Here is a 16391-nt window from a genome sequence, read left to right as displayed (position 1 = left end):
GTCAAACTGTCACCCCAACTATTCAGATAAACGATTTGCTTCCATTAACTGTGATTTTTACAGACTACCTTAATACCTTTAACATCTTAAATGGAAAAACCCATGAATCATTTTCCATGTCGTGAAGCCCCGTTCATCTCAAGTAGGACACTCTATAATTATATGACATACAAAATAGCAGACACTTTTACAGACATCATGTGAATCAAGTGTTCACAGCAGGCTTGACTAGTACTACAGGAAAGGTGGGTGAAGCAAAATGACAGAGACATATTGCTTTTACAGCACATCACAGGGACACACTCTGACCAGGGGTGTATTCAGGGATGTGCAACCATAGAAATAGAATGAATATAATGGCCGTGGAAGCTCTAACCCTGGCAATCTGACTGGTAAACTCACAGGTACACTCGCAATGCCTGCCTGGTATTGTGATGCAATCATTTCCATGGTCTTTTGGAATGTTCTATCAACTGATTCTAACTGACGTGGCTCATGCAATGGAATGTATTTTTTGTAATGTCAGTTGAGTTGACTCAACAAATCACAGCACAGATTGAAGGGTACACTTCCTACTTTTACTTCCTGGTATGGGTACACTCCGAATGGCTGCCATTCCACCCATTATACCATAATTTACTTGAATGAAGATGCCCTTTCCATTCATTCTACTTCTATGGGTGCAAAATTCAAAATCATTCAAATGGCAGCCCCCCTGCTGAGCTCCAGGTGCTGGTTGGGTGAGCAGCAGTGGGATCAGGGCCCCAGCGCAGCTAGGCTGAGGTAAAGGGTGAAAACACTAGAGCTACAGAGCACTGTGCAAGGTCTCCTTGTGGCACCCCAACCCAGACAGCCAGGAATTATACAATTGTGCTTGTGAGGGTTCATTAAGTGTCATTCTGCCCCCTCCTCCTTGAATTTGCTATATCCCATAATATTCCATTGATCCTCTAGACCCCTACTACTGCATGAATAAGGACACCTTAAGGGGAGGGGAGGAGGGGGAGTTGTGGGGGAGTGGATGGGAGGCTATTTAGACTTGGAGCCCACAGCGACAGCTCCAAACCCACTATGCAATGTGGGAAGGGGTCTGGGAGGGAGGGAGAGGGCCCCCCGAGGGGGGAGGAGGGGAAGTAATGACCAGACTGATGAGAACCCCCTGTGTATAGCCTCGTTATTGTTATTTTATTGTGTCACTTTTTATTACTCAATTTGGTGTTTTTCCCCCATTTTGTGAATTCTTGGTTGGTGAGCGGACCCCAGACCTCACAACCATAAAGGGCAATAGGTTCTAAAACTGATTTAAGTATTTTTTTGGGCCAGATCCTAATTGGTATGTCAAAGTTTATGTTCCCTTCGATGGCATAGTTGGCCCTTCTTCCATTGTCTCTCAGATTGTTCACCTTTTTTGGAACACCATTATTCTTGTCTTACTGAGATTTACTGTCAGGGCCCAGGTTTGACAGTATCTGTGCAGAATATCTAGGTGCTGCTGTAGGCCCTGCTTGGTTGGAGACAGAAGCACCAGATCATCAGCAAACAGTAGACATTTGACTTCAGATTCTAGTAGGGTGAGGCCGGGTGCTGCAGACTGTTTTAGTGCCCTCGCCAATTCGTTGATATACATGTTGAAGAGGGTGGGGCTTAAGCTGCATTCCTGTCTCACCCCACGGCCTTGTGGAAAGAAATGTGTTTGTTTTTTGGCCATTTTAACTGCACACTTGTTTGTGTACATGTATTTTATAATGTCGTATGCTTTTCCCCCAACACCACTTTCCATCAAATTGTATAGCAGATCCTAAAGCCAAATTGAGTGAAACGCTTTTTTGAAGTCAACAAAGCATGAGAAAACTATTGCCTTTGTTTTGTTTGTCAATTAGGGTGTGCAGTGTGAATAGTTGGTCTGTCGTACGGTAACTTGGTAAAAAGCCAATTTGACATTTGCTCAGTACATCGTTTTCATTGAGGAAATGTACAAGTCTGCTGTTAATGATAATGCAGAGGATTTTCCCAAGGTTGCTGTTGAAGCATTTCCCACAGTAGTTATTGGGGTCAAATTTGTCTCCACTTTTGTGGATTAGGGTTATCAGTCCTTGGTTCCAAATATTGGGGAAGATGCCAGAGCTAAAGATGATGTGAAAAGAGTTTAAGTATAGCCAATTGGAATTTGTTGTCTGTATATTTTATAATTTCATGTAGGATATCATCAACACCACCTTTTTGGATTGGAGGGTTTGTATTTTGTCCTGTAGTTCATTCAATGTAATTGGAGAATCCAGTGTGTTCTGGTAGTTTTTAATAGCTGATTCTAAGATTTGATAGGGAATCTGAAAAGGTCAAGTATACTGTTTAGGCTTTCTACTGCCAAGTTTACACCTTCACTATTGCAGTGGAATGTTTTGTCCAGGAATTTGTCTAAAAGGGATTGAATTTGTTGTTGCCTAATTGTTTTTTGGTAGGTTTCTACACACTTTCCTCCCATCTATAGCATTTCTTAATATTGTGCAGCTCCTTTGGCTTTGATACTTCATGATTGAGTATTGGTCTGTTCAGGTAGACTGTGATTTTATGGTGATCTGATGTGGTGTCAGTGGGCTGACTGAACGCTCTGAGAGACTCTGGGTTGAGGTCAGTGATAAAGTAGTCTACAGTACTACAGCCAAGGGATGAGCTGTAGGTGTATCTACCATAAGAGTTCTCTTGAAGCCTACCATTGGCTATGTACAGACCCAGCATCCGACAAAGCTGCAGGAGTTGTGACCCATTTTTGTTGGTTGTTTTGTCATCGTTGTGTCTAGGGGGGCATATTTGGGAGGGCATACTGTCACCTCCAGGTAGGTGTTTGTCCCCCTGTGTGGTGAGTGTCAGGTTCAGGCATTTAGGTCACCACAGACTAGTACATGTCCCTGGGCCTGGAAATTGTTGATCTCCCCCTCTAGGATGGAGAAGCTGTCATTGTTAAAGTATGGAGATTCTATTGGGGGTATATAGGTAGCACACATGAGGACATTTTTCTCTGATGAGATAATTTCCTTATAAATTTCTCGCCAGATATAAAATGTTCCTGTTTTGACGAATTTAATAGAATGGGTTAGGTCTGCTCTATACCAGATTAGCATACCTACTGAGTCTCTTCCCTGTTTGGGAGGGCAACCAGTGTCTGTATTTCCAATTTCTTTGATGAAGTCTTGGTTCCTGCTCTTTAGGTTAAAGGCAGATTACCTCAGACCTTGTAAATTCCAGGATGAGATAGTACTTTCTCTCTCGTGTGTCGTCTCTCACACGTGCTCTCTCTCTCTCAATTTAAATTTAATGGCTTTATTGGCATGGGAAACTTATGGTTTACATTGCCAAAGCAAGTGAAATAGATAACAAAAGTGAGAGACACTTCTCTCGAGTCTCTGTCTGATTGGTTGATTGGGGTATCACTCACCAGGGTTGCAGTCAGTGAGCAGGGAGCAGATGGACAGCAGCACCTTGGAGATGGTGAGGGCGGGGCTCCAGTTGTCCTTCAGGATGTCCAGACAGATCACACCCTGACTGTTGATGTTACAGTGGTAGATCCTGGTACGGAACGTCACCTAGGAAACAACAAAGTACATCTATATCAATACACTCTGGGGTTTATGTGCTCTTTCCAGTCCTTGGGGAGCTGAGCATCTCTTTGTGCCAGTAACACAGAAGAAGCAGAGCGAAAAATAACAGGAAGACAAGAGACCACACATCCTTAGGGAGCCACCTTAGGGGTGGTGCAGGTGCACCCTTCCACTGACTCACTTACTCACTCCCTAGCTGACTCACTCACTCACTCACTCCCTAGCTAACTCACTCACTCTCAATCACTTAATGAGTGATTAACCATGCTGGCCTGCTTGTGGAAACTGTGCTCCAAAAAAGCTGCATAATCTCCCAGGCTATCCCAAGGTGTGGAGGGACCTGCTGGTCTAGTCTGGGGTATTTGTGTACCCTGTTCCTTCCTGCCTGCCTGCCTGCCTGCCTGCCCACCCAACCCAACGGGAGGTCTGTCTCTCAGATCAGCAGATATGTTTCCTTTAATCCTCAGTCAGCAGAGGGCAGAGAGAGAAGAATAAAGGTAGAGAGTGTGACTGAGAGAGAGAGAGAGAGACAGAGAGAGACAGAGAGAGAGAGAGAGAGAGAGAGAGATAGAGAAAGGTTAGAGATGACGACAGCCAGAGAGAAGCCACACATCCTGAGGCAATCACTAAACTAAACGGTCTCAGGGCTGATCCCCAATCAACACACCTGCATAGATTATTTTCTCAATAATCACTGAACACATAATATAACACTGGCATAACACAGTTTCTATACCGAGTATTGTCAAACCAGACAGTCTTTCCTGAGACATTGTGCATTATACTGTATGTCCATTGTGCTGCACACAATTTAAACTTAGTCTTGAGTGATGCATGCCAAGATATACCAGAGAGAAGGGACTGTTGATATTGCAACTACACAACTCAAAAGCCGGTTCACCAGTATGAAAGAAATCGCAAACGGCTTGTCTGCTAAAAATGACAATCTGTTTGGATCTGCCAATTTATCATCTGTCCAGTATCCAGACGACCTGTCCCCAGAGCTTCCTATACAGTTCATCTCTTTCCGTAAAGTGATGAGGTCGGCAATTGAGGAGAACAAGAGGCCCCAGTAAAGACGTTACAGAACTGCTGTATTTAAAGCACAACTCCCTTCTGCACAGTTTCCCTGATGTTGATGTGGCTGGTTTTACCATCCCCGTCACTGTCGTTTCTGTGGAGAGATCATTTTCTCAAATAAAACTCAGAAATAACGACCTAAGAAGCATTAGGCTCTCAGTCTGCTTTTGAACACCTGAGAAAGCTCCACTCATTGCACTGGTGCCATCATAGCCTTGACCACGGCATTTGTTCACTGATATCCCCTCATGGGGCGGCAGGTAGCCTAGTGGTTAGAGCGTTGGACTAGTAACTGAAAGGTTGCAAGAATGAATCCCCGAGCTGACAAGGTAAAAATCGGTTGTTCAGACCCTGAGCAAGGCAGTTAACCCACTGTTCCTAGGTCGTCATTGTAAATAAGAATTTGTTCTTAACTGACTTGCCTAGTTAAATAAAGCTAATATATATATATATACACATTTCACTTTTTCAGTCACATTCCTGAAGCCCAAGAGTAGTACTTGTTTAAATTCAAAAGGATTATAAATTACTTTTGGAGGGTTACTGTCAAAATTATTTATTCCATTTCAAAAATAGATGACAGGCGCATGGGACCCCAGAGCTCGTGGGCCAACCCCACCTTGCGGGGGTGTCCGGTATGCCAGTGAACAGAGCCCAGAAAGTTTATTCACCAGCTTTTCTCTGTCGGTTGTTATTTTCTTCTATTCAAATCGTTGCTCAACATGCTCAACAATTGGCCTAGCGTCGTCCGGGTTAGGGATGGCTTGGCCGGTAGGGACATCCTTGTCTCATCGCGCACTAGCGACTCCTGTGGGGTGCCGGGCGCAGTGCACGCTAACCAGGTCGCTAGGTGCACGGTGTTTCCTCCGACACATTGGTGCGGCTGGCTCCCGGGTTGGATGCGCACTGTGTTAAGAAGCAGTGCGGCTTGGTTGGGTTTCGGAGGACGCATGGCTTTCGACCGTCGTCTCTCCCGAGCCCGTATGGGAGTTGTAGCGATGAGACAAGATAGTAACTACTAACAATTGGATAATACGAAATTGGGGAGAACGGGGAGTAAAAAAATACAATTAAAATAAAGTTATTTCAAAACCTTCCAGCTCTCAAAATATCTTCTCCGACCACTGCCAGATATCTTTTCAGAATAAAAATAAATAAAAACGAACACATCCCATCCTTAAATACGCACTAAAAATAAAGATGTACAGTTGAAGTCGGAAGTTTACATAGGTTGGAGTCATTAAAACACGTTTAAGCAGGACATTACATTTTAATTCTATAACTCAATTCTGTAACACACTGCTGAATTCCTGATTCAGAAAGATAAAGAGAGAAGAAGCCTGAATGATCTCTCTCTTATTATCAACCAAACTATTCCGTATAACTCCTTTTTACCAGATACATGCCCATGGCATCTCTATGCAGTTATCTATTCACACACACACACACAAACACACACACACACACACACACATATGTTTTTCAACTACTCCACAAATTAACAAACTATAGTTTTGGCAAGTCGGTTAGGACATCTACTTTGTGCACGACAAGTCATTTTTCCAACAATTGTTTACAGGCAGATTATTTCACTTATAATTCACTGTATCACAATTACAGTGGGTCAGAAGTTTACATACACTAACTTGACTGTGCCTTTAAACAGCTTGGAAAATTCCAGAAAAAGATGTCATGGCTTTAGAAGCTTCTGATAGGCTAATTAACATAATTTGCGTCAATTGGAGGTGTACCTTTGGATGTATTTCAAAGCCTACCTTCAAACTCAGTGCCTATTTGCTTGACATCATGGGAAAATCAAAAGAAATCAGCCAAGACCTCAGAAAAACATTGCAGACCTCCACAAGTCTGGTTCATCCTTGGGAGCAATTTCCAAATGCCTGAAGGTACCACGTTCATCTGTACAAACAATAATACGCAAGTATAAACACCTTGGAACCACACAGCCATCATACCGCTCAGGAAGGAGATGTGTTCTGTCTCCTAGAGATGAACATGCTTTGGTGTGAAAAGTACAAATCAATCCCAGAACAACAGCAAAGGACCTTGTGAAGGTGCTGTAGGAAACAGGTACAAAAGTATCGATATCCACAATAAAAAGAGTCCTATAGCGACATAACCTGAAAGGCCGCTCAGCAAGGAAGAAGCCACTGCTCCGAAACTGCCATAAAAAAGCCAGACTATGGTTTGCAACTGAACACGGGGACAAAGATCGTACTTTTTGGAGAAATGTCCTCTGGTCTGACAGAACTGTTTGGCCATAATGACCATTGTTATGTTTGGAGGAAAAGGGGGAGGCTTGCATGCCGAAGAACCCCATCCCAACTGTGACGCACAGGAGTGGCAGCATCATGTTGTGGAGATGCTTTGCTGCAGGAGGGACTGGTGCACTTCACAAAATAGATGGCACCATGAGGGAGGAAAATGATGTGGATATATTGAAGCAACATCTCAAGACATCAGTCAGGAAGTTCAAGCTTGGTCACGAATGGGTCTTCCAAATGGACAATGACCCCAAGCATACTTCCAAAGTTGTGGCAAAATGGCTTAAGGACAACAAAGTCAAGGTATTGGAGTGGCCATCACAAAGCCCTGACCTCAATCCTATAGAAAATTTGTAGGCAGAACTGAAAAAGCATGTGCGAGCAAGGAGGCCTAAAAACCTGACTCAGTTACACCAGCTCTGTCAGGAGGAATTCACCCAACTTATTGTGGGAAGCTTGTGGAAGGCTACCCAAAACGTTTGACCCAAGTTAAACAATTTAAAGGCAATGCTACCAAATACTAATTGAGTGTATGTAAGCTTCTGACCCACTGGGAATGTGATGAAAGAAATAAAAGCTGAAATTAATCATTCTCTCTACTATTATTCTGACATTTCACATTCTTGAAATAAAGTGGTGATCCTAACTGACCTAAGACAGGGAATTTTTACTCTGATTAAATGTCAGGAATTGTGAAAAACTGAGTTTAAATATATTTGACTACGGTGTATGAAAACTTCCGACCCCAACTGTACTTGTCTATTTGTGTTTCAGAGTAGCCATTGATGCACTGTTAATGTTTGTCTCTAAAGTAGCCGGTGTCGTGCAGATGTTTAGTATTTCACGCCCTCAAAGCCTAACCCAAGGCCCAAATCAAAAATAAAACAGAATCAGTCAACATGGGCTCCTGAGCAAGCACTAGTCTAGCATACATACCTGTGTGTGTGTGTGTGTGTGTGTGTGTGTGTATGCACATGTGTTTACCTTGGGTGGTTTGAAGGGGTAGTCTGGTGTAAAGGCGATATCTAGGAAGAAGACCCCTCCCTCGTACACAGAGCCTGGTGGCCCCAGGATGGTGGATCTCCACTCATAGATGTTGTCTCCTTTCGGACCAGCACTGCATGGGCACAGAAGGAAGAAATTCAATATACAGAATATATTTAGAAAGCAGGACATTACATTTTAATTCTGTGACTCAATTCCTGATTCAGCAGTGTGTGTTTTGTGAAAGATAAAGAGAGAAGCCTGAATGATCTCTCTCTTATTATCAACCAAACCATTTCGTATAACTCCTTTTTACCAGATACATGCCCATGGCATCTCTATGCAGTTATCTATACACACACACACACACACACACACACACACACACACACACACACACACACACACACACACACCAGATTGCACTCCCTGTAGTACATGAGAACTAGTGTAGACTAGAGAGCAGCTGGCTGCTGCCGAGTCTCATTGTTACGTTTCCTCCTCCTACACATAGTGAAGAGGACAAATAATCAAATCCTATTTTAGAAAGAGAGCGATGGGGAGAGAGGTGGGCCAAAGCAGTGGAAAGAGAGCGAGAGGGGAGGCATTAATGCAATGCGAGTGAGTGTATCACTAAAGCCGTTCATTTTAAACTGTAGTCCGTAGTAAAGAGGTAGGCCTCTGTATTTTCTGTCTTGCTCATTTTGGACACAGTGAGGAATTGTGGGAAACAAGTTGAAAGAGAGCGAGAGAGAGAGAGAGAGAGAGAGAGAGAGAGAGAGAGAGGGTGTGCCTCCAGGAGACAGACAGCTTGGTAGTAGTAAATAGTTTTGGTCGTGGTCACGGTCTAGGCAGTTGTTGCACAACATGACTTAGTGGTTAGGAGAGATCTATGTTTGTGGGTCAAATCAACCCATTGCTATAGGAGGTTGAGACAGACGTTCCACATGGCACTCTCTCCTAGTCCTCTTATGGTTGGCTAAAATAGTGATTTTCTCCCCTCTCTTCCCACAGTAAGTCTCTAAGCTACAGACCGCATCTGGGTATGTTTAGAGCACCAACAGCGACACCCATGTATAACCCAGGCTTGTGGAACCACTGGTTCCCTATCCAGTAACAAAGAAGTACTGTGCTCTATCAATGTTTATGACCTGTCCTCACTCCAGCACCATAGTGGGAAGTAAAAGCATAACACCCCATAAAATTATAAATGGTGTAGAAACAGGCCTCACTGATATCAGAGACGGTTGATGATGTAATATTACGATCACAAAGACAGTCTTTTTTTCTGCCAGGGCTTCCTCATCCCTCACTCCTCCCTACCTTCTCCCCCTGCCCCTCCCTCCCCCATAACATCCCACAGTCCTACCGCCCCCCCACCCATCCTCCCTCATCGACTCACGGGAGTTCCTGATTTTTTTTTTTACTCAGGCGGCAGCTGGGCATCACACGCAAAAAAACAGGAACTATCACAGACGGCTGCAGGGATTGGACAATCCCTCACTACAGAGATGCTTCCTCACTACAGAGATGAGCTCTGAAATGCGCTGGTAGCAGTATGGATAGAGGAGATGTCCCAGACAGACACTGGTAGCAGTATGGATAGAGGAGATGTCCCAGACAGTCAGAGGGAAGTGTTGTATGACAAGAGGATATCCCTGACACCACTACCTCTCCTGTTGCGCACACGCGCACACACACACAGAAAGCATAAGAGGGAGAGCGGGAGGGGAATGTAGAAAGAGAAAAGAGTGTCAGAGAGCGAGAGTGAGGCAGAAGAAGGCATGGTGAGCTGTATGCCAGCTGTACTCCAGTTCTCACTAACCTAGCACTTAGAAGAGACGTGTGCTCATTGGATACATGCCCATATCTAAAAGTAGCTTCAGCTATATCTTACACTAGCACACTTTGTACTATCCAGAGAAGGCCTAAGGATTCATAAAAAATGTACATACAGTTCTATTTTAATTTCTATTTCATTTCATCTTTACAATTATTTGAATGATCTAATTTAACTCTTTAGTTTGTGTTAAAAAGAAAAGGGTTAATAATAAAGAGAAACAAATATCCAATCAGGATTTTATTTTGTGGTCTCTGGGTATAAAAATCTAGCTAGCTCAGCCATCCATTGAATAGGCCTTCAGAAGCTGGATAGAAGGCCTCTGCCATTCAACTGTATTAAAGCAGAATTTGAGTGACAGTAGAATGAACCAATTACATTTTGACTTGGAATGGTTGGGACTGTTTAAAAAAAAGAAGGGGGGAAAAAGGAAGAGGTGTATTGTCTAGGCCTTCTCAATCACATGATCATCATCTGGGGAGTGACAGCTGTCTCTCTGAAAATAATGACTGAAACATTGTTGTTGTTACAGCTCCCTTGGTGTTAGCGAGCTCTGAAAATAATGACTGAAACACGGTTGTTGTTACAGCTCCCTTGGTGTTAGCGAGCTCTGAAAATAATGACTGAAACACGGTTGTTGTTACAGCTCCCTTGGTGTTAGCGAGCTCTGAAAATAATGACTGAAACACGGTTGTTGTTACAGCTCCCTTGGTGTTAGCGAGCTCTGAAAATAATGACTGAAACACGGTTGTTGTTACAGCTCCCTTGGTGTTAGCGAGCTCTGAAAATAATGACTGAAACACGGTTGTTGTTACAGCTCCCTTGGTGTTAGCGAGCTCTGAAAATAATGACTGAAACACGGTTGTTGTTACAGCTCCCTTGGTGTTAGCGAGCTCTGAAAATAATGACTGAAACACGGTTGTTGTTACAGCTCCCTTGATAGCTAGCTCTCTGAAAATAATGACTGAAACATTGTTGTTGTTGTTACAGCTCCCTTGTTAGCTGGCTCTCTGAAAATAATGACTGAAACATTGTTGTTGTTGTTACAGCTCCCTTGTTAGCTGGCTCTCTGAAAATAATGACTGAAACATTGTTGTTGTTGTTACAGCTCCCTTGATAGCTAGCTCTCTGAAAATAATGACTGAAACATTGTTGTTGTTGTTACAGCTCCCTTGTTAGCTGGCTCTCTGAAAATAATGACTGAAACATTGTTGTTGTTGTTACAGCTCCCTTGTTAGCTGGCTCTCTGAAAATAATGACTGAAACATTGTTGTTGTTGTTACAGCTCCCTTGTTAGCTGGCTCTCTGAAAATAATGACTGAAACACGGTTGTTGTTACAGCTCCCTTGATAGCTGGCTCTCTGAAAATAATGACTGAAACATTGTTGTTGTTGTTGTTACAGCTCCCTTGATAGCTAGCTCTCTGAAAATAATGACTGAAACATTGTTGTTGTTGTTACAGCTCCCTTGTTAGCTGGCTCTCTGAAAATAATGACTGAAACACGGTTGTTGTTGTTGTTACAGCTCCCTTGATAGCTAGCTCTCTGAAAATAATGACTGAAACATTGTTGTTGTTGTTACAGCTCCCTTGATAGCTGGCTCTCTGAAAATAATGACTGAAACATTGTTGTTGTTGTTGTTACAGCTCCCTTGATAGCTAGCTCTCTGAAAAGAATGACTGAAACATTGTTGTTGTTGTTACAGCTCCCTTGATAGCTGGCTCTCTGAAAATAATGACTGAAACATTGTTGTTGTTGTTACAGCTCCCTTGATAGCTAGCTCTCTGAAAATAATGACTGAAACATTGTTGTTGTTGTTACAGCTCCCTTGTTAGCTGGCTCTCTGAAAATAATGACTGAAACACGGTTGTTGTTGTTGTTACAGCTCCCTTGATAGCTAGCTCTCTGAAAATAATGACTGAAACATTGTTGTTGTTGTTACAGCTCCCTTGATAGCTGGCTCTCTGAAAATAATGACTGAAACATTGTTGTTGTTGTTGTTACAGCTCCCTTGATAGCTAGCTCTCTGAAAAGAATGACTGAAACATTGTTGTTGTTGTTACAGCTCCCTTGTTAGCTGGCTCTCTGAAAATAATGACTGAAACATTGTTGTTGTTGTTGTTACAGCTCCCTTGATAGCTAGCTCTCTGAAAAGAATGACTGAAACATTGTTGTTGTTGTTACAGCTCCCTTGATAGCTGGCTCTCTGAAAATAATGACTGAAACATTGTTGTTGTTGTTACAGCTCCCTTGATAGCTGGCTCTCTGAAAATAATGACTGAAACATTGTTGTTGTTGTTGTTGTTACAGCTCCCTTGATAGCTGGCTCTCTGAAAATAATGACTGAAACATTGTTGTTGTTGTTGTTACAGCTCCCTTGATAGCTGGCTCTCTGAAAAGAATGACTGAAACACGGTTGTTGTTACAGCTCCCTTGATAGCTGGCTCTCTGAAAATAATGACTGAAACATTGTTGTTGTTGTTACAGCTCCCTTGATAGCTGGCTCTCTGAAAATAATGACTGAAACATTGTTGTTGTTGTTGTTGTTACAGCTCCCTTGATAGCTGGCTCTCTGAAAATAATGACTGAAACATTGTTGTTGTTGTTGTTACAGCTCCCTTGATAGCTGGCTCTCTGAAAAGAATGACTGAAACACGGTTGTTGTTACAGCTCCCTTGATAGCTGGCTCTCTGAAAATAATGACTGAAACATTGTTGTTGTTGTTACAGCTCCCTTGATAGCTGGCTCTCTGAAAATAATGACTGAAACATTGTTGTTGTTGTTGTTGTTACAGCTCCCTTGATAGCTGGCTCTCTGAAAATAATGACTGAAACACTTACATTTAAACTTTAGATCACCGGTTAGTGGGATGAACGTGATTAAAATAAAAATCAGCCGTGTCTGTGTTTGAACAAAAGTGTGTCTCCTTCAGTGCCATGGAGAACACGGATATTACGGTAGCAGTCCTTTCAGCACCATGAGCCTGTCACCTTTGATGTGACACTGTTGTTGTCGCTATTGGTGACAGTGTGATAGTGGTGTTAGCAATCTTGGTTTGTGTAAACAGTGTGTTTTGTTTAGCTGGTCGTATTATTTTATATGGTGTGTCACATATTGTGTCCATGCAGGTTCTGTGTGTGTGTGTGTGTGTGTGTGTGTGTGTGGCAGCCCGAAGCACAGCCAGGCCTGTTTGAATCATTTATCATGTCATCAAAAAGCATTGCTCTTTCTTCACTAGAAATAGAATGGCCCAACTACAGAAGATGTGATGTCGGGCGCATTAAGTGATGCTACATTTCTGTTATTTTCTTGATTCCTTACTTTTTTCATCCCTCTGAAGTCCTAGGTCCTATAGTCATGGTTCACCACTGCTATTCATGGAGTGTTATATTATATGTGAAGTGTTGTGTGTTTTTAGGCTCAAGGGTACTGCATGGATGGCAACAAATCACAAGGGAATAACAATTCACTAAGGAGCATATCCTGAGTGCTTACCCTGCATAACTCCTTGAGAGAGGATGACACACCAGCAGACAGACAGACACACACACACACACAGACTGTGGGAGTACAGCAGTATTACCATGTACTTATACTCCATGGAAAGCTAATCCCTCCCATTCCAGATTATGGGCTAACTGGATTATACCTGCCTACGGATATATGATATTGTACCAGCTAGCTACCTCAGCACAGAGACACATTTCAAACCCAATCCCTACACCTGTCAGTTATCACTCTCCTCTCCCCCTACTCTCCCCCCCCCCCCCACTCTCCTCTCCCTTGCTCTTACCTTGTTTCACTAACACATTGATTAACCTTAATATTAACCGTGACCTTGTGATTGTGGTTCAATCATCCCTGTGATTGCTATGACCTTTGACCTGGTTTAACCTATTAAAATGTCCATCCAGATTGGAATTACTCAGATTCTACATCGATCTCTGTGATGTCAATCATCATCAAAAGAGGGAACCAACAAGGTGGTTATTATTGACTGGTCAACGTGAATTGGTTACATCGTCTTTCATTGGTGTCATAAACGCCTTGATGATGCTTCAGTTAGAGCAGGTCTAGCCTGAGGACCATAAGTAACCAATCATCAACGCATGCACACACACACACACACACACGAGAATCATTATAGTGACCAATCATCAACGAACGCACACGCACACACACACTCACACACACACACACGAGGATCATTATAGTGAACAATCAGCAACACCATCATTGAGTCTCCTTCATAATAAATCATCAGCTTGAGGTCACTGTTAAAGGCCCAGAAAGAGGATAAAACACCCAAATCCCTCCGACAGAAAAGCTATTTTCAGTCTTTTGTTCCTTCCAGCTAAAAGGCCTGTGTCTGCTTGTTATTGGTCTTTATGTGTCCTCATTTGGCCAGCTAATTGCTCACAATGCACAGATCCTCAGGAGCAAAATGCAGGCTGGGAAGAGGGAGAAGAAAGGGGATAGGAGTGGGGAGAGAGAGAGCGAGCGAGCGAGACAAGGGAGAAAGAAAGAGATCTGATGCCCTTTGACCTTTCAATGAGTGGTAAACCAATTGTGTCCCCATTGTCTTGGGCAATGCCGACCAACCCATCCCTGGAGAATGTGTGTGTGTGCGCGCGTTCCTTGATTGGAATAAATACTGAATTGCTAACAGTCATGCATCAATGGTTTGTAATTTGGTTCATAACTTCCACTTGTATGACTTCCGCCAATTTAATTATTGTAAACAGATCATGTGGAAATCAAGTGACAACTTTATTAGTTACATATTGCAGACAGTATCAGACAGCATAAAGTGCATTAGGCCTACATGCCACCCACCCACACTTACCCCCATATAAAGAGAGAATTATCAACTTCAATCATCAGAAGGGAATAAAATCAACTATTTTGCTTTGTGAATTATTTGGTATGACAAGATCTAGACATTTAAAAAGGTAATTTCCCATTGAGTCGACATATGCAGGTTTAACTATGAATGTGGTCTTTGGAAACGTGATAACATTGCGTTTTTTCCCAGCTATGCACGTTTTAAAGACTTTCGGGTAACTGTCTTAGTGCAGTCACAAGCTTCATAACCATCAACCTTCTCTTTTTCTCCTCCTGCTCCTCCCCTGAACCACATCAAAAGAGAGTCTGTCTGAGTCTCTCCATTTCTGTCTCTGTCGTCTGGGTTATGTTTAAAAACGCCCTAGCTACAGCAGCCCATTATCCCTCGGAATATTTTGCTGCTCTGTAAATAAATAGACAAGAAGCTCCCAGTCCAGGTTATTACCTGCACCCCAAGCTTCCCCAGTGATCACTTGAGTGATGATAACCTCTCAGGTTGCCATTACTGCACAGAACGGGTCATTCATTAACATTAACGTGTAGGTGTTAAAACACTAACAGTGAGCAATAAAACAGACTGCAGAGAGAAGAGAGTGGGAGTCAGAGGAAAAGAGGGAGAAAGATTGGAGAACAGGAGATGTCAACACACACACACACACACGCACACACACACACACAAAGGAAGAGAGATCAACTGGAGCACAGCTGTCTGACCGCCTACTTAACCATATCGAGTGAAGATGAGTTCGAGGCAGACCGGGTGGACCAGGGTCCCTAGGGTTTAGAGCTGAGCGGACGTGTGGAGACAGACAGTGATCTGAGGAGGACGTCAAATCAAACAGCTTGAATGTAGAGTATTATACACTCTTTATTGGTTCTACAACTACCATTGTTCTGTAAGGAGACTCCATAGCCATCCCTATCCAGCAACACGCACACAAACGGTCTCCAAGCTCTCACACTCTTTCAAATCTCATACACACTTCAAAAACCATTGTAGCCATTGTAAAAGCTATATAGAAGTGCTCCTTCCTAACATCAGTGAGAGCAGAGCCATGATTCCTGCTACTTAATTTGGAATTTTAAAACATTGTTTGATAAAATATTGAATTGGGCCTTTACTACTGTAGCCCATAGAAATGCATTGAATAACACATTCATAAATGGCAAAACAGACATTCCTTATGATTTATTTTTTGGTTTTGAAGTGTCTGTCCTTTATCATATCATACTTCCATAAAAAAATGTAACCTGTATCAGGTTACCTTCAGATGAGTCCCGCAAAACGGACGACACCATCATGTTCGTGAGAGTCTCCCCGTTCCATAGTGGGATCATGTTAGTTCGTATCCCAAATGGTTCGGAGACTACAGGCAGATGTTGGCGTATCGGCGAGTCAGACGTTCAGACGCCCGTTCGGACACAACAGACGCCCGTTCGGACACAACAGACGCCCGTTCGGACACTACAGACGCCCGTTCGGACACTACAGACGCCCGTTCGGACACTACAGACGCCCGTTCGGACACTACAGACGCCCGTTCGGACACTACAGACGCCCGTTCGGACACAACAGACGCCCGTTCGGACACTACAGACGCCCGTTCGGACACTACAGACGCCCGTTCGGACACAACAGACGCCCGTTCGGACACAACAGACGCCCGTTTGGACACTACAGACGCCCGTTCGGACACAACAGACGCCCGTTCGGACACAACAGACGCCCGTTCGGACACAACAGACGCCCGTTCGGACACTACAA

At 43.3% G+C, this 16391-nt stretch overlaps 1 protein-coding gene across 2 annotated transcripts in view; it reads right to left on the bottom strand.

The window, feature by feature from the left end:
- LOC110496423 (ubiquitin-conjugating enzyme E2 E2) overlaps positions 1 to 16391 on the bottom strand; it is a 60988-nt gene that overhangs the window by 1626 nt on the left and 42971 nt on the right. For both annotated transcript variants that reach the window (XM_090208846.1, XM_036952992.2), the window contains exons 4-5: positions 7943 to 8075; positions 3434 to 3581 (exon numbers count right to left, since the gene is read on the bottom strand). In XM_090208846.1, the coding sequence (XP_090064972.1) occupies positions 3434 to 3581; positions 7943 to 8075 (281 nt within the window). The remainder of the gene's footprint in view (positions 1 to 3433; positions 3582 to 7942; positions 8076 to 16391) is intronic.

The sequence above is a fragment of the Oncorhynchus mykiss genome, chromosome 18 (genome assembly GCF_057628025.1).
Source record: "Oncorhynchus mykiss isolate SJ-2025 chromosome 18, ASM5762802v1, whole genome shotgun sequence".
NCBI classification, from domain to species: Eukaryota; Metazoa; Chordata; class Actinopteri; order Salmoniformes; family Salmonidae; genus Oncorhynchus; species Oncorhynchus mykiss.
Note: the sequence above shows the minus strand (reverse complement) of the source record. Positions and strands in the feature narration are given on the sequence as shown.